The sequence below is a fragment of the Myripristis murdjan genome, chromosome 21 (assembly GCF_902150065.1).
Source record: "Myripristis murdjan chromosome 21, fMyrMur1.1, whole genome shotgun sequence".
Lineage (NCBI taxonomy): Eukaryota > Metazoa > Chordata > Actinopteri > Holocentriformes > Holocentridae > Myripristis > Myripristis murdjan.
The window spans coordinates 19140753-19159330 of NC_044000.1; the positions used below are offsets into that span (position 1 = coordinate 19140753).

At 43.1% G+C, this 18578-nt stretch overlaps 1 protein-coding gene across 1 annotated transcript in view; it reads left to right on the top strand.

Moving 5' to 3' along the window:
• The window catches only part of myo16 (myosin XVI), a 98268-nt gene that overhangs the window by 26898 nt on the left and 52792 nt on the right, over positions 1 to 18578 (top strand). The window contains exons 5-13 of the mRNA XM_030081329.1: positions 842 to 950; positions 3923 to 4047; positions 4214 to 4339; positions 8144 to 8219; positions 10340 to 10490; positions 10630 to 10780; positions 11175 to 11285; positions 15637 to 15702; positions 17766 to 17893. Coding sequence (XP_029937189.1) covers positions 842 to 950; positions 3923 to 4047; positions 4214 to 4339; positions 8144 to 8219; positions 10340 to 10490; positions 10630 to 10780; positions 11175 to 11285; positions 15637 to 15702; positions 17766 to 17893 — 1043 coding nt within the window. The remainder of the gene's footprint in view (positions 1 to 841; positions 951 to 3922; positions 4048 to 4213; positions 4340 to 8143; positions 8220 to 10339; positions 10491 to 10629; positions 10781 to 11174; positions 11286 to 15636; positions 15703 to 17765; positions 17894 to 18578) is intronic.

Here is an 18578-nt window from a genome sequence, read left to right on the forward strand (position 1 = left end):
CCCTCTTCTCTTTCTGTCTGCCTAAGGACGAGGCCATAAATCTCCTTGGCGCAGCGCAACTGGGTCGTTAGAATTCTATTAGCTGTAAATATTCAATAAGGATCCTCACTTAAAGTCCCCTGTCCCTGTTATCAGACCTGGTCCAGCTACAATCGTTACAGCGGCTTGTCTTTTATGGTTTAGTCAAACAACAGGCGGCAATATATGGCTGGAAGCTGACAATTGCCACTTGAAAGGATGTTTGTTACTTTTAGTGCCTAACCCTAAAGAGCAGCCGCTGAAATAAAAGGGTCAGAGAAAAGGAAGAATACACATATAGGTAAATGAGCTATATTTCCCAGAGCTTGGATAGCTTTCTGCTCTGCTGGTGAAGCATTGCAGGGCTTTTACAAATACTGAATGCAGTAGAGTTCCTGCAAAGGGAAGCAATCAATCATAACCGTATTGTGACCAGCTACTGTGCTGTCGTCAGAGTAACAGTCGTTAAAGGAGCCTCAGGGAAGGTCTCCCATGTTATCTCACAGCAAAAGAAAAGACTCTGGCAGGGTCGTTGGTGAGTAAACACACATTAATCTTGTCATACACATACACACACACTGATCCCAGGTCACATTAACCGATGCCCCCATTCCACAGTGCCCCTTCTCCAGGCCGTTATTTAATGAGTTCTTTAATTCAGTCTATTGTCTGCTAATGTCTCCATGGTTCTGCTCAGGTATACGCAGCTGGGAGGCCTTGATAATTGAGCCCACTTTATCATTGATTCCAGTCTGATGAATGGTCCTGGCTAAAACTCAATTTGTTTGTGTCTCCTCTGCTTTCTTCGCCGTGCATCTGCAAGGCCGGGGTTAACGTTCTGCTGCAGGACGTCAATGGGAACATTCCTCTGGACTACGCCACCGAGGGAACCGAGACCAGCTACATCCTCCGAAAACACTTGGAGGAGAATGGTAAACGTTAATCCATCACTCATTTGTGTTTTCTTTGGCCGTGTCATGTTGTGTTGTATTGTGTTGTGTTTCATTGTGCTGTGTTGCGTCATACCATGTGGGGCTAGGTTGGATCCGGCCATGTAGGTCTGGTCTGGGCTGGATTAGGATGGGATACTGTGTCAAGTTGAGATGGGTCGTTGGTTGGGTTGAGTTGTTATATTGTTTGAAGTATTATGGTATAAAGAGCTAACAGAGAATTTGCCTCGCAGAGAGAAAGAGTAAGAGAGAGACCTGAGTTTGACATTTGACATTCTATTCTCCATAAACTCAATTAATCGTGTGCTTTACTGAAATATGGTGCTCATTTGCATATTATCAAAGCCCACCCAGAGGCAGAAAAATGAAGCTAAATGAGGGAAAGTACATTTTCTGTTTCCCCCATTTAGCAGATATTGCAATAATATGAGAATATGACAGGGAATGGTTAATAAGTCATGTCCACATGTAGTTACAACACGGGGTGGGGGAATACGGGGGGCATAAGTGTTGGAAATTGTGCAATGGACAGTTAAAATTTCTGGTGGAAGGAAAATGTCTTATTTAAAAGGTCCTCCTGTGCAGACTAGGCCATGGCAAATTTACTCGATCAAGTATGGTTTGACTCAATCTACAGCATTCCAGCCCAGTCTCTCCCTATCTAAAGTTGCCCAGGCCAGTCCAGTCCAAACCAGTCCAGGATGTCTTGTACATAAGTCACTGTGAACCTGCAATCATATCACAAAAGTTACATTATCCCATGCTGTTTTGATTTCAATATGTTCATGTTCACATTACCAGGTTGGTAAATTTTCACTGTGCTATGAGATGCTCCCCTATCTTTATATAGTTTACCACCATAGAGTGACGATGTGCAGAAAGTTACAGAATTCAGCTTTAAACAAAATTGCTCATATGACATGCCTACATGTAATAAACAAGATTACTCATGTAATTGTTGATTAATTGTTGATTCTATTACCTAATCATTCTGACACAGTTTCATATCCAAAGCAACAGTGATCATTGCTTGTTCACGACAGGCATCTGTGTGAGTGTGTGTGTGTGGGTGTGTGGGTGTGTGTGTGTGAAGGTGAAGTACAGCTGCAGGCAGAATGATGGTGCACTGGATTGGGGCAATTCACTCACTCCTGCAGAGCAAGGAGAAGGTCAGAGCAGAATCATGGAGTGAAAGACCAAAAAAAAAAAGAAAGGAGAGTAGAGAAAAAGAGAGAAAGAAGATAGAGATACAAAGAAAGTGACAGAGTGTGACAGAGGGGGAGACAACAAGAGTGTGAGAGCAATACGGAGGAAGAGGAAGGGGGATGGTGCTGACGAAGCCAGACAGAGACAGATACAGACAATGATGGAGGGCTTTCCCTTATCCATCTGTCACTGGCCACACATGAGCCTACACAGGATCACATGACAGATGCGAATGTCTGACTACAGACAGCCAGCTCATCACAACTCAGACCACCCTATAACACACACATACACACATGCACACACCACTGCAGCCCACTGGCCATTGAATCTTTGAGTCTTTTCTTTGCTTGCCTCTGCCAGCCCCTTAAGGTGATCTCTCCCCTCCTGTCTTTCTCCAGTTCCTCTGATACCCCCATCATACTGAGCTGTGCCACCATGAAACACACTCTTTACTCACACAGTCTCACTGGATCTCTGTTGCTATAGCAACATGGCTACATGCTCTCTATCCCCCTCAAGTCTGTGTGGTTGTGTGGAAAAGACAGACTGGCCATGGTGTCTCTACATCGCTCTCTTTCTGGAGAGAGAGAACGAAAACCTTGAGCTTCTGTAGAAATTAAGATTTTCCCTTGTGGTTCTTTGCCACCCCAGTTATAGAGGCTAACTCCTCTAGTTAGCTAAGTCAGATCACATAATGCACAACTCTTGCTGGTTTTGGCAAAACAGACACCACAGAAAAATTGTTTTCTGCCAATATATACAGACATGTCTGACATAGCTACAAACCCCGAGGCTCTCATTTGTTTGCAAATACAAACTCATTGATTAGCTGATCCAACCAATCTATTCGGAAAAGTCCCATTAGTTAATGCCCTACAGCTAATCAGTGTGAAATATAGATTGATCTATAATCAATCCATGTCGTTACAGCAGGCAAAACTCATGTGCACTGTTTGTATGTGTGGAACGGAGCATTGATCTTCATAGCGTAGGATGGACTGCCCTTGTAGATGTCTGCCAATGTGTGTTGGCCCGGGAGACAAACTAGGATATCCTTGGATTGTTTAAGTCAGAGACAGGGGTGCTGTGTGTATATTGAATGACTCTCTGAATTTGTATAGAGACATGGCTGGTGGCCATGTATTTGATCTTCTAGATGAGGGCGTCCTGTGTGTTATTATGTGGCTTTTTTGAGTTTTCATTGGGAGTGCTGTACACATAGTCAGTGTCCTGCTGAAATCTCATGCTCTGAATTTTCTGTAATTCAGCACGAAAACTGTGCGCTGAGTGATACAGCCTAGTCATGTTTCCCAGTCACTATCAGCACTCACCATATTGAATATTGCACCAACCAAATCCAGTCAAGACATAAATTTAGGTCTGGAAAATATGGAATTTTAGTAGGTTTGCAAAACCCTGTACTTGGTTATTCCACATATCTATTGTTTCACCACCATACCCATAGTCATATTGTGCAGTGCCCTATTCAGTTGCTGTAATTAGTATATTACCCTGTTTGTCTCAATTCCTGAGCAGTTTAATTAGAAATGCAAGGTTTCAGCAGGATTGTATTTGCATTTTGAGCTATATATTTTGTTGTAGTGGTAAAAACCCGATAAATATGTTGGAAAAAATGAAATACAAGGTTTTCAACATGACATGACATGACAAATACACAATATGAGTGCGGGTCAGCTGTTGTACATGCAGAACAGTAACAGTGCACCTGTGCGCGTGTTTTGCAGGTGTGGATGTGTCGTCCATGCACGCCATGAGGACTCAGAGGCCCAGCACCATGCTGTCTGATGTCAAACAGCTGGTAGCCACTGGAGGAAACCTCAACCAGCCCAACGACGATGGGGTCACTCTGGTAGGGAAAGCGCAGAATCTTTATTATCATCCTACTGTGCGGGTGTAACACTCTGCCTCCTTCTCCTAGTCTTCTTCTGGGAACTCTCTCTTCATGTAATAACAACATTGTCTTTTTTGGCACACCCTCCATCCCTTCCTCTCTTTCTCTCTTTCTGTCTCACCAGCTCCACATAGCCTGTGCCAGTGGTTACAGAGAGGTGGTGTGTGTGTTACTAGAGAGTGGTGCAGACCCCCAGCCCTTTGACAGCAACTTTTGGACCCCTCTCCATTTGGCCGCCAAATACGGACAGGTAACTTGTGCCACACAACTGCAGAGTCAAACCGTTGACATTAATTAAGTAGTCCACTAATTCCAACCCATCTAGCTGCATTGATCCAATGTGACTGCAGCTGTTAATGAAAGTTGTTGAAATAATGTGGAAACTATTAATAGGGGGATTGTTACCCAGAGGGACTGGCCTCCAGCTGCCCTCACCACCCTCTGACTGTGCCTGATCAATAGGCCCAAAAAGGGCAGTTTATCAAAGTGCTGGCATTGAGCAGCACTGCATATGCATTTGTTACTGCATTTTAGATTAGCAGTTTAATGGTCTCTCTTAGAGGAGCGGAGAGGAGATTGATTTCCAGATGGGGCTGAGGTAGGGTGGGGTGGGGAGCGGCAGGGTCTGGTATAGTGGGAGGAGTCTGGCTATGAAGAAAGGGGAAGTGATCACGTTAAAATCTTGCTGACCCAACCAGATATTTAATTACATTTCTGGGGCTGGATGCTTGACTGCTGACAAAGAATATTCCCAATGCCTCTCTATTTCTTGGACTCATCCTCCTTGAGGGCATGCCTTTTCCCCATAACAATGTGGCTTTAAAAAAAAAAAAAAAAAAAAAAAAAAAAAATCTTCTCCTCTTTGTTACCCTGCAACCTCTTGGTTTCATGTGCTAAGTGCTGTTTTTTTTTTTTTTGTCTTTCTCCAGACAAATGTAATCTATATACTTACAAGGGACATCCTCATCTACTTATTTTGTCTCAGATCTGAGTCATTTAGTACAGTAGTTGTATGTGCCAGTACCAAGTTCTGATCTTTTTCTTTTTTTAAACAAACAACTGTGCTCTAAATGTATCACTCTGACTCACTACAAACAAATCAAGGAAGGCAAGATAAACTTAATAGTCAAACAACTATTTTAAGCCAACAGAATTGCTGTAGTCTTTGGCATGGTTGATAATCCTTGTCACTATGTTCAGAAACGTCATCCTGTTCCAATGCTTAGTACCGCCTTGGAACACTCTTGTCCATACGCACAGACACAGCATCCTTACATACACACACACCTGCATTGGTCTAAATGTAAAAATCCACAGAACAGGAATCTTCTAAATGAAATGTCAGGCTGCTGTTATGTCTCCCCTTCTTTCTCTGTGTTTCAGCCTAAGTATGGCCTATATATATGCATTTGTGGGTGTATGTGTGTGTGTGTGTATTGTATGCATAAGTGTACCTGACTTAAGAGTGGCAAAGAAGAGGAATGGAGAATCGATTAAATTTCCTCTGCAGTGCTAAATCACCTCAGCCCTCAACACTTTACTCCCTGCTTACTTCAGAGGTGCCAGTGCTTTGCTCTCTGCATACCAACTAGACTCTGAGCTTCCTCTCACCACACCCTCACAGCCAGCCTGACAGTCACATGTCGGCAACATTATGCATCATGGACTTAAGCTGTGTATCTCTAACTTGCCATGTAAATCACTGGTCCCAGTATTAAGGCAGGCACTCACTGTTGCCTGGAAACACTGCCTGGATGACTGAAACACTAGCTGGTACGTTAAACCCAAAGACCCCTTTAAGAGTTTTAGAGCAAGGCTAGTGTTTCACAGGAATATGTAGTAGACTGACCCTTTAAGAACATGTATGACCCTATTACTGTAGCTAATTAAGCTTCCATTTCTCAATCCTCTGACGAGTTAGACCCTGCCCCATGGCTCCCTTTGGTCTAAGCTGGTGCTTTTCAAATTTGGCTCTCTTGTGGGATGAATTTTTCATATTTGTGTGTACCCCTTTTCTAAGAAAAACGACAGGGTCAAATGGCTCAGCTTAATTCAGTCTGTTTTCAAGTTAAATTGGAGGTTCTTGTGAAGGCTGTGGCAGCACAGAAAGAGGTAGCCTCGTATAAAGTATACATTTTCCCAATAAAAACTTTCATGTTAGTCTGCAGGATAATTTGCCGGCCCATTAAGTATTATTATGGTGACCAACATTTGGGTTCTTTCCACACTGGGAAATTAAAAATGTTTTATGTTACAGCAGTAGAAGAGGGGATGAAATATACCTGACCCAACACAAAGAGGTTTCTGTCTTCTTGCTGATTCCCATATACTTGTGACCTTTCCCTGGTCCTCATATGAACTTTGACACATCTACAGGTTCAGCGCTTGTAGCACTAGTGACATGTTGTTGGTATTTATAGGGTGCTGGGTGCATGGCCGGCGGGCATGCTTTCGCCTCATAGCCCAACAGCTGTTGGCGCTGGACAGACCCAGCCAGCTAAATGTGCTGTGTCACACTCTTCTGCACTGGAGAAGATGCCCTCATTACTCTTCTGCGAACAAGCTATGCTAACACATAGCACAGCTTGTGTATAACATTCCTTCAGAGCCGTTTGATCTGTTTGAGCTCAGACTCAGCCTTTTTGTTTTAATTTTTGTTTACCCAAAGAGTCTGGTTAGCCAAAATATGTTGTTTTCTCAAGACAAATTAGGGAAAAAGTGGCACTGCAACAATCATGCAAAAAGTCACTTCATCTTTTTTATAATTTCATGGTCATTTTCTTCTCAGCCACAAGCGACAAACATGCTGAGCCTTTCTCAGAGCATGTGTGACGTCAGTCAGTTCTCTGCTTTTAAAGGCTCATCATACAGTCAACAATAGAACATTCACCTGTGAGAACAGGCAGCCAAACACATTCAAGATCAACTAGTTTACAGGATGTATTTAAAGTCAAGAGTTCAGTCCATGGAGTTATTTGCACACTATGAGGCATGTACATTGGTTTCTTGACACAGATTTATAAGGCTACACTGCACACAATTATACATAATGTGACAACACATTTTGCAAAGAATAAATTGTGAGGAAACAGTGTGAGCTGACAGGTTTAGTAACTTTCCAAGGGTGGTTTGTGGTAGTTTGATAGGTTGTTGTGCATAAATCTTTGTTTAGGCCTTCTAAAAAGCTTGACTTCATATTTATCAAGCAAAGACAGTCAGTCATGCCATCTCACCAAGTAGCATGAAAGATCCCTTGTCTGTCATCAGCAAATGGAGTCATACTTCAGATATGCATTACTTCAGATGCTTCAACACATCACATACGTTGATCATTACACACATCAGTCTTCACAGATCACAGAGTGCTTCACTCTCGTGAGATCAGATGCGACACAGACAGTGCTCCTTTAAGGAGACAAAGAGAGAGGTGGGAAATGGGGTGAACAAGAAGAAGAGAGTAGAAGATGAAGGGACAACAAGAGACAGAGATCTTGTCAGAAAATTCAGAGAATGAGAGCTGGTGGGAAGGTAGATCAAAGGTAAAAACCTACGCTGAATTCATTTATGGTACAGTATACATAGATGACAGCCATGACATGACATTGTGTGCTATAATGAGGACAGACGTCTATGGGGGCTTTCATTGTGACATGTGATGGAGGGTGACTACAGTCGGTTGGTCATTAAAGGACCTCTTCTGTCAGGGATAAAACCTATCACATGTCACATACAATGCATGTACCTGCTGCTTGTAGCTTGAAGTCTGGGTCTGTGTCACCATACATCTTATCCACATCTGCACCGTAGCAGTAAATTTGCGAATAGCCATCTCCTCTGACCTATATCCGAGGATGCTGAAAAAAAAAATTGGGAATCTGCACTGAAAGGCTTTTTCCCCCTTCACTGATAGGGAAAAAGGGTCGTTGTTTGAATTGATGATTCGAGAATCTTAAGAGTGGCTTATAGCGCTGCTTTAGATTGACCTAAATATGTTTGGATTTTTGTAGAATCTAATGAAAATGGCTTTGGGTGGTTCTCCTCTCTCTTCTTACAGACAAGCATCGTTAGCCAGCTCCTGAGGCACAGAGCGAACCCTACTTTGCTGAACTGCAACCAAGACAAGCCTTCAGGTAACACATTTAGGCTTTCACACATGAACACATGGATGAGCACACACAGGCACACACACACACAATTGCACATGCCAGGCCTGTGGTAATGAAGTAGAGAAATGGATTTTGGCTTGCTTAGTTGAGCTTTTTCAACTGTATCAATAATTGCTGTGATAATGTGATGTGCGTATGCACACACAAACACAAACTGGTCTCCTCACATTTGTGTGTGTGTGTGTGTGTGTGTGTGTGTGTGAGAGAGCTTTGGCCTCCTGAGAGAAAGCTCATTCATTAATGAAAGACAATACTAATACCGTACACAGTGCTAGTAACACACATACATGCACGTGTACAGATTAAATTTGAGGTGTTAGCAATTATCATAAGGGGCTGATGTGATTAATTTCCTAATGAGCATCGAGGTAGAATATCATTAGCCAAGAGCATTATTGTTTCTCCATTTCAGGAAGAATATAAGACCACTAGAGCATGTCTGAAAAAAACGCGATGGCAATGCACCCCTGATTTAATATGGGTGGTGGCGGTGGTGGGCGGGTGATGGGTGCTTGCAAAACAGTATTTCTCCTCTGTATTTTTGGAACATGAATATTTTGGAACATTTTGGAGCATACTGGGAAAAAGGATCCTCAAATAGCCGTTATTTTAGGAACACATTTCGACAACCTCTACAAAGCCTCCACTGAAACCAGTGTAGTGTGGGAGACTCCTTTTGAATGCTAAATAAGCACCGCATAATCACTGCAAATCTCTGAGTTGTTGTCTGATATTGATGAAGAAGGGCTTCTTGGCTGCTCCCTCCAACTCCACTGTGGTGCTGGATGTGGTGGCTGCCAAGCATTTGCTCCCATGGCTTGATCACACCTCTGATGGCCTCATTTGAGCCTTAATCAATAGCCCATTCTACAATGCAGGCTTAACGGAGGGAAGAAAGAGACACCACCTATAGACTGGGACCCCCCCCACCCCTTTTCACTTAGAACCCCCACCCCCTCAGTCTTTCAACAGACACATGAGGAAAGGCGCACAATAGTGATATAGGAGTCAAGGGGGTTGTCAGTCACATCAAAATAAAAGACAGGATAAAGCTATTCTCCTCCCCTGTGCTCTGTTAGACCTCATTACAGACAGGGGCGATCTTAACTCCCCCTGTCTCTAAAGCACAGCTGGATCGATCCACAGCGGGGTTCACGTTCTGCCGCGGTGCCGCCTCATCCATACGGATTTTGAGGGAGGCTGACAGGGGCAGCAGCAGGGAGAACAGAGGGATGTACCTGGCTGTATTTTAGAGCTCAGAGGCTTAGGGTATTATTCTCTGTAGCTAAAAACACTTTTGGCCCACCACTCTTTTTGAAATCAATACTTTTATATCGCTAAAAACATAAAGGTGGGAATCTGTAGAAGCTACCAGTTTTACGAACATTAATGCTCATCAAATCCCCTGAATGCATCGGTCCCTGACATGCTTTTTAGACCTTGCCTGATACCTCTAGGCTCTAAAAATGATTTCACTCATGTATAGTATATTTTTCTGTGACACTGATATACATCACAGTGAGCTGGTAAAGACTGTCACTAAAGTGAGAATAAACTAAATTTAGATGAAGAAACGGTGACAGTCATTTGCTTAAAGAACTCCTGATTTCAATGCTCAGATGACAAGTGTATCAAGAGATTACAGATGGACTTTTGTCCCTCAAATGTTGCCTGAGAGAAAGTGCCAAATGAAATGTGTTGGAACTCAGTAGCTGCGTTACCAAGCCTATTTTTGCCTCATGGTTTTTGCTTTGAAGTGCACATATAAACTAGTAATAGCAATTTTAAAAGAAATGTATAATATATATTTCTTGGTTTTGTGCATTACACTGTGCATTACACTGTCCTATTTCATTGACTGTAGCACATTTGGAACCTTTTTTTTTTTTTTTTTTCTTGTCTTTTCATGTGAGTTCCTCAAATGCTAATAGAATGCATGATTGGTGAATCAATTTTAGCTTCAACAATTGATTTTAAATTGAGAAATATATATCTTTTTGACATTTTGGTCTTTATAACATTCCACTTAAGCTCTATGAATTTCATTTGTCTGATTAGCCACATCTTATATGTCATGTCCTCAGACATTGCTGCATCGGAGCCCATCGTTGACATGTTGCTGAAGGCAGAGGAAAGCTGGCTCCAGAGACTGAAGGATCCCTCCGCTCCTCTGCCCTCCACTGACCAACGCTACGATGGGGGATCACATGACCTGAACACCCCTGTCAAGAATTTGTACGTTTAGAGTTTCACAACTGTTGTCATATAGTTTCTCGGCTGAGAGCTTGTCAATCATATTAGTTTTTCACCTTTCCTTCTCTGTTCACCTCACTCCTACCCATTTCTTTGCCACTGCACCCACTGTGCAACATAGGAATCCCCTGGGTCTCCCCATTTCTAAGCGAGACAGTCTTTTGGAGAAGTGTGCCATGTTCAGAGAGGCAGGTGGGGCACTGAGCCGACAGCCATCCCAGGACAATGGCTTGGATGGCCCCTTCACCTCTGGAGCCAGCAAACTGGAACAGGTAACTCCCCTGTCTACAAAACGCCACAAAGAATATGTTAAACAGATATGCAGATGAGGCACTCAAAGACAGATTTGACAAAGTAGTAACAATCAAGTGTGTACTTGATAGCAGAAAAATGCACACAATCACTGGTCTCCAATTATGTGCCACTGAGTTCCAAGAGTGTCTGGAAATTACCTGGTGAAGTGTTTACTTGGAGTGAAAACCTGCTGACTTCTGGCTGATTGGACACCACTGTTCCTGGCTATAATTCTAAATTTAACTCTCTCCTAACATAAGCATCCCCTTTTGTTATGTAAAATACTCACAGAGCCACAGTTCCATGTTGGAAACCTTTTGCGGGAGTGGTCATTATTCTGCGCTCTAACTCTCATCCTGTGTTTATCCCCAGGTGAAGCTGATGCCCCCGGCACCCAACGATGACCTGGCGTCCCTCAGTGAGCTGACTGACAGCAGCCTGCTCTACGAGATGCAGAAACGCTTCGGCAACGACCAAATCTATGTAGGACTCTCTTATCCCCAGACTGCTTCTATACACAACCAGGCTGAACACAAAGAGTCTCTCTCAACATCGAACATGCTTTAAAACACACACCGAAAAATACAAACACAAACACATATTCTCAAGGGCATATCTGGGTCACTCTAGTTATTTACTTGTAGTGGAGTGTTGTTAGTGGTCTGGGAATTGGGGTGTGATGTTATGATCACATCACACATTCTTTATACCCATGAGACATGATTGAGCTCAGCAGCACAAATCTCCTCCAACATGCTCTCTCACTCATCACACACAGTGCGACACATACTGCGCCTTCACCTCTGTGGACTAATGTGAATATTATATATCTGTGATTTCTGTTATTGTTTCAGCCAACAGTTGGTGGTGAATACTTCTGTTTTGTTCAAGTACTTAAGCCTCTTACTCTCAGGAGTTTTGGTTGTTGCCTGGCCCATTGACTGTTGTAGTTGTGGTACCTCATCTTAAGGGATAGGTTTGGTATTTTCAAACAAGGCTGTATTAGGGATGGCGAAAATGGAAAATTTTCTTGGTCGACCACCGGGCCTCATTAATCGGTTTATTTCGGTTAACCGAGAATATTATTTTACTGTCTGTAAACCATAAAAGAATAACCGCAACAAATAGAAGCTAGCAGCGCTAGCACCGGCGCCATTGTCTTGCCCCGGACGCATACCACTACGTCCGCGACAACCATAAGCTTGGCTCGTTTCTCCCGTAGATATCTATAATATCTATAATATAATTATAATATGCTATAATATAATTATTATCGATATCTATGGTTTCTCCGGTCTGTCTCTACCGAGCTGAGCTCTGTGCGTAATGACGTCATCGAAACCCGGCAGAGCGTCCCGTCGCCATGTTTACTGTATTAAACCGTATGTAAGCGCAAGAGCAACTTCTCCGCCTTCAGGAACAGTTGGAATTTTTCGATCGATAAAATCTTACGGTAGTTACGGTATTTACAATCTGACATGCGCATTTGTGTCGGCGACGACACATTCGGACTAGAGTGCCTGTAGAGAGAGAGTGGCGACAACTCCGTTCACTCCAACGGTTCCGTTTTTTCACAGCAATGGTGGCGTAAGGAGACCCTCTCTCTACAGGCACTCTAGTTCGGGCTTAAAGGGTTTTTAACCGACAAGATTATTCAGTTAAAGTTCAAACGGTCAACAACCGGTCAAACGGCCACCGGTTAGCATCCCTAGGCTGTATTAGAATGTTGTTCCCCATCATTTATGATTGAACATAGCACAATCTCACTGCTTGCTTCAGTGGTGAGAATTTTACCACTTACCACTTAATCTTACCACTAGCCTTCACCGCAGTCCTATAGGGCACCAATTTTTGGCCTCAAAAGCCATTATAAATGTCCTTTTTGAATATGCAAAACTCACAGTATAGTCAAGTACGTCTTCAAATTGACTTAAAAAAAAATCAAACAAACCTTTGTAGCAGGCTTCATTTCGCATATATAATTATGCATTGTCCTGAATACATCCACACTGGTCTGCTACTTTCTCAGTTAAGTGTAGCTTACAACCTTCCAACCTTGTCTTTGTGCTCCTTTGCAAAAGGTTATGAATGTTTGTGAGTTACTGTGGTTGTCATAAAAAATAGTTCCAAACATAGCAATGAACAACAGTTGTTCGAAGAAAAAAAAAAAATCCAATAGATAGATGCAACTAAGCTTTCCATTTATAGTGGTTTTTATAGTGGTTTTTGAAAGGCTGAGAGTGATTGCCCTGCTGGACAATGTTGAAGGCTAATAAGAAGTGGCAGCAACATGATATGTTTCTCACCACTAAAGCTAGTAGTGAGGTTGTGCTATCTATGCTTATAAAAAAAAATTATTAATTTTTAATACAGCCGGTTTTGAAAAATATAAACTTATCCTCTAGGGTCATTTCCCCCCTCTTGGTGCTTTGTTCTGGGCCAGAAGCTGCAATATAAAGTCAGTATCAGTGCAGGAGACTGACTGCCACTGATAGAGGCCACGTTGGAAAGGGGAGCGAATGCACCCACCTACACACCCAGCACCGGTTGCAGTTTCTCTAAGTTGCTAAATCAATACCATTTTGATCGATGGAAAAAGAAAAATCCATAACTATATTCAGGAGCAGAATACCTTCATCTCCAACGATTGGTCCATTTTAAAAACCTTTCATTTTCTCCTTTCCTCTAAATCTGTAGCCTGGTCTATACCTCTCCGTGGGGACTGAGCTCTATAAAGACTGGAACCAGATCAATGTGGAGCTACCGGGCGCATTCTCTTCTCTGTAGAGAGGCTCTAATAGTCTATTATTATGGAAACCCAGATGGGCGACAGGCAGTACAGTTAGCCACAGCAGGGGACGGAGATGAGGGAGGGTGGAGGGATGACAAGAAGGAGAAGTGGATTGGTGGATGAAAAAAGAGATACTATCGAAACCCATAATAATGAGGGCTGGATGCCGAGGAAGGTACAGTCCAGATGGAGAGAGGGAATGGTTACAATGGCAAGAAGTAGAGGCAGCAAAGTAAGTAAGGTGATTGAGGGACCCCAGGAGGAGGCTTGATCTGATTTCACTGGGTTGGATTCGGTGTAAGGACATAGCCATACAATGTGGTGCATTTTGTTTATAACAATGAAATGCATAAAGACAGAAAGAAAGAAAGAAAGAAAGAAAGAGAATTTTGAAAAGCGAACAACATACGCTGGCATTTCGCCTCAGCTTTTTAAGCTTTCCTACAACCTAATTTGACCTTTGTGATCATCCAACTGAAAGAAATTACAGCAAACTTTTAAGAACACCAAATGAAAGAGCATAAAATCAGTTTCCTTTTCAGTATCTCACAGCAAAAAGATTCTGTCCTCTTGTGGTACACCACTGAACCAGTGTGTTTTTATAGCTAATGATCAGTGGTGGAAAACGTCCTATCTTTCACTGCAGTATAAACACCGCAATGGAAAAATATTCCATTAAAAGTAAAATTTGTGCATTCAATTTTTATATAAGTATAGAAGTAGCAGCATGAAAAGTGGATGAAAGAAAAATAAAAGTAGTCATTGAGAAGAATTTTTCATTTCACAGTGTTAAATTATTAATGCATTAATCCTAGACTGCTATATATTGGCTAGTTTCAACACAACAGCTTATTCCGCAGAATAATTAGTGACTATGGACATCAGATAAATGCAGTGGAGGGAGAAGTGTAATATTTCCCTCTGAAAGATTGTGGACTGGAGGAATAAAGTCTCACAAAATGGAGAAAAGTTCCAGTACCTCCAAACTGTACTGTACAAATGTATTTTTCCCCTCTGCTAATGATAATATGACCTATTGGAAAGAATTTAGGACAATATGAAAGAGGAAAGATGCAAGATGTGGAGACAGAGAAGGGACAGTATTAGGGGGAGGACAAAGGCATTGAATGGTCCATATGTTCCCAGCAGGGTGGTCAGATACAGGGCTTTGATGAGTGGTCTGCTACCTTCTGCCAGGATAGAAGGACCACTGCACCGCCAAAACCCAGAGGAGAGCAGCAAGGAATTGGGGAAGGATTCATGGGGCATTAATGATGGTAGGACAATTGGCAATCATATCAGAGGATAAAACAACGGAGTTAGTGGTGAAATGGCTCGCAGGTTTAAGATGGTTTTACCCAGGTAAAACACACAAAACATTAGCACAATAATGTGAAACTGAATTTCACTCAGCATCCACAGGCAATGGGAAGTTGTTCAAGTCATTAACCTTGAGCCTGGTCTCGAGGACGGAGCAGCATGTTAGAGAATGTTAGCACTGCCAGCTCTCTCTCAAGGGACACGGTGTTTAGCTGTTAGCTTTCAAACAGCCTCCGGGACTCTGTGTGAGAAACAGAGGGTTAGCAGTATAGCTGAAAGGGTCAGACATCGGTGCATAGTATCTAAATGGCCTCAGGGCCTGTGTGTACACTATGTGGGAGGACAGATTTGTTGTTTTTATTGGAAAAAGGTTATTAGTCAGGTTATCACCAGAGGTCCTCCCGTGACCTTTCTTGGCCATTAGATTAGCATAACCTCAAGATATCGCACTTTAATGAATATTGATGTCAAGGAAAGAGTGGGGAATGACTGCTGTTTTCAGGTCAACACTTGTCCTTGGTCTTCTTCTCTGGAGAAATTAGACATAGTGCTTGCCCTTGGCAATCAGTAGTTAATTATGACCCAGCCCTCCTCAGTCCTCCCTGTGTACTTTCATGCCCAAAAGAAAAACCCTTAACAGTATTTATCTTGGTGGCAAAGCTAAACGAATTTTGAGTTCAAGGTATAATTGATTCAGTTGTGTTGTTTTTCCCTCTTTTGTAGACATATATTGGACACATCCTTCTGCTTGTCAATCCAAACAAAGAGCTGCCCATCTACTCCACTTTGGTAAGCATTCACCGTAACTATCTTTATCACACTGAGGGTCGTAGGATGCAGTCTGGCCACCGGTTTGACTCATTTAATGTTGATGTTGAAGCTTCCACGTCTTTGTATACTATAAAACATGACTTAAAGTGTGTCTTGGCTATGTATTTTTCTGGCTATGTATTGTACATGCGGATTTATATTTTAAGAGGCAGATTGGCTGTATAATTAGCAAAGCATGAATGGATGAAATGGACCTTGATGTGGTTGATAAATAATGCAGTCTTCCTGTCAGTGATACACAGCGTACGGCTGACTATGCACCAATCATGGAAGAGAGGGATCCAGTTTACAGTAGCTAGGCCCAAATACACACACACACACACACACACACACACACGTGCGCGTGTGCACGCGTGTGTGTGCAGACACAGACACAGATGCATAGTTTTATACAAATAGTATCTACTTCCCCTCTCTTCTGTATATGATGAATTCATTTCCAAAATAAAGTACAAAGACAAAAATTCTTTACCTCAAGTTTACTGGTGTACGTCCCTAAAATTTTGAGGAACAGTATCTTCAGAAGTGTTTGCATTTTGTCTTAGAGCTATCTGTTACCCTTCAAAAAGACATCATCATTTTTCTGTTTCTCATATCCATCATGCAGTAAGTGTAGGTGTCATTTTTGTTTTAAAATGGTGGATATGTAATTTTGAACCAAAACACTCATTCATGTCCTCAGTCCCTATTACAGTTGAGCTGAAAGGAGCTAAATCATCCCATGTGCACTGTGTAAAGAAATAGGAGATGACAGTGTGTCCATCACACAGTCCAGTGTGTAATGCCAGCTGAAGGTTTGCCCATGTGGACCTAGGAGGGGTTGGATGGCCAGGAGGAGACGTTTCCTGCTGCTGCCATGACAGAGAGAAGCCAAGCCCCCTCTGGCCATCCCATTCCTGCCCGTGGCTGGAGTCACTCCAGCCAACAATACCCATCTGAGAGGGTGTGTGGAGCAACAGGGAGGAGCCAGAATGAGAAGGACATATGTCACAACATGTGTGATCTGCTGGCCGTCTGTCACCCCCTCTGGTCTGGGCGTCCACTCCCACCCTCCCACCCTCCTCTTCCCCTCTTCCATATCCACAACCGTCACACTGGCACACATCTGCTGGACTAGTGGCAAGGGATGAGGCAGCTTGTGACTTTTTATGTTAAAATGGCGCTAAAGGCACAGCACTAAGTCATAGTGAATGGGCTGGTTTGTTGCCCCCCTCAACTGAAGATCAGGAAAGGGCTTATGGATTGGGTTTGGTCCGTCCTTTTGTCATGCATGTTTACTCAGCCTCTGCTGGCCTGTTTTGGGTGAAACTGGGTGGAATAATGGATTTTGACACGGGGGGCGAGCATTTTGAAAATAAACCTGACTGGCCCACCACAGCCCCACCAACCAGGCCATCAGGGCCCTAAGCTCCTGCCAAATATCTCACACATTGTTGGATCTGAGATATTGGGACTGCACCGCACATCACCCAAACAAAACAAAAAATGTCATGGTCATTATGTACTTGTTATTGGAAAGTAGAGCTTTCTTTTGGATTTTTTTTTAGCATTTCTGCTTTATTTGGCAGTCACAGTAGGGAGAGACAGAGAAGGCAGGGGAGAGAGAAGGAGTGACACGCAGCAAAGGGCCTGAGGTCGGATTTGAACCCAGGACGCTGCAATCAGGACTCAGCCTTAACACACAGCATGCTCTTATCCGGTGAGCTACCGGGGCGCCCTGAAAGTAAAGCTTTCTTTTAACATAAGTGTGTGTTTAAACAGTGGGACACTAAGCTTGACAGGTCCCAATTAACACCTAATCGATCTGTTTGTCACTCTGGGTAGGATTACTTGGTCATAGTGAGTGGTAAACCACACCTTGCTAGTGAGCTGGATGCACCGTATGCAAAAGTACACTTCGCATGGTTTCACTGTGTAGCTGAAACTCCATCCTTTCCCCTACTCGTCTCAGGTGTGTATCTATGTTACATAAGGTTGAAATCCAATGCTGTTAACTGGGACTCTGTGTATCTCTCTCTTAGGTTAGCCAGTTGTACTTGAGCTCTACAGGTCGCCTGTGCTCCTCTCTGCCCCCCCACATCTTCTCCTCAGCAGAGAGAGCTTATCACATGATGCTGCAGGAGAGACGCCCACAGTGTTTCATCCTCAGGTACACTTCTCCACGACACACACACACATACATGCACACACATGCACGTATTATGGGACAGAACATCAACAGAGCAGAGCGATTCTGTAAACGTGAATGATGAAGTTGGGCCAGCCACCTGGTTTGTCCACGCCCTCCTCCCACACGCCTGCTAAACACTCCCTGAGAGATTAATAGCTCTCAGCCTGAGCTGGACTCCAGACCTGTTCAACACTCACAGAGAGATGGATGTGTTCTGGGAGCATTGCAGCGTCCTGCTCTTTGTCCTCGGCTGGACGGAGGCAGCTCCCTGATTGCAATTAAATCTCGTTCCGGCTTTCCAGCAACATTCCCGCTGAGTTGCAACCAAAATGGCAGAGAGTTAATGCACCCTGGCTGCAGGCTATCCATCACACGCACACACACACACACACACATAAACAAGCATGCGTACAGCCTCAGCATTACATACCATGCCTCTGTGCTCTACTGGGCTGGAGGTAGCCAAACTGTTCAGCACCCTCAAGGACATTTTACATTCTCACACAGATTGTCTCGTTTTCTATCATTCTTTCAAACTCTAACACTTTTTCTTCTCGTCTTTTTCTCAGTCTTTGTTTTTCTTTTCTCTTTCTCTCTGTCTTGTTCTTAATCACACCCTCTCTTCTCTTGGTTTCTCATTCTTTCACTGTTCTCTTTCTCTCTC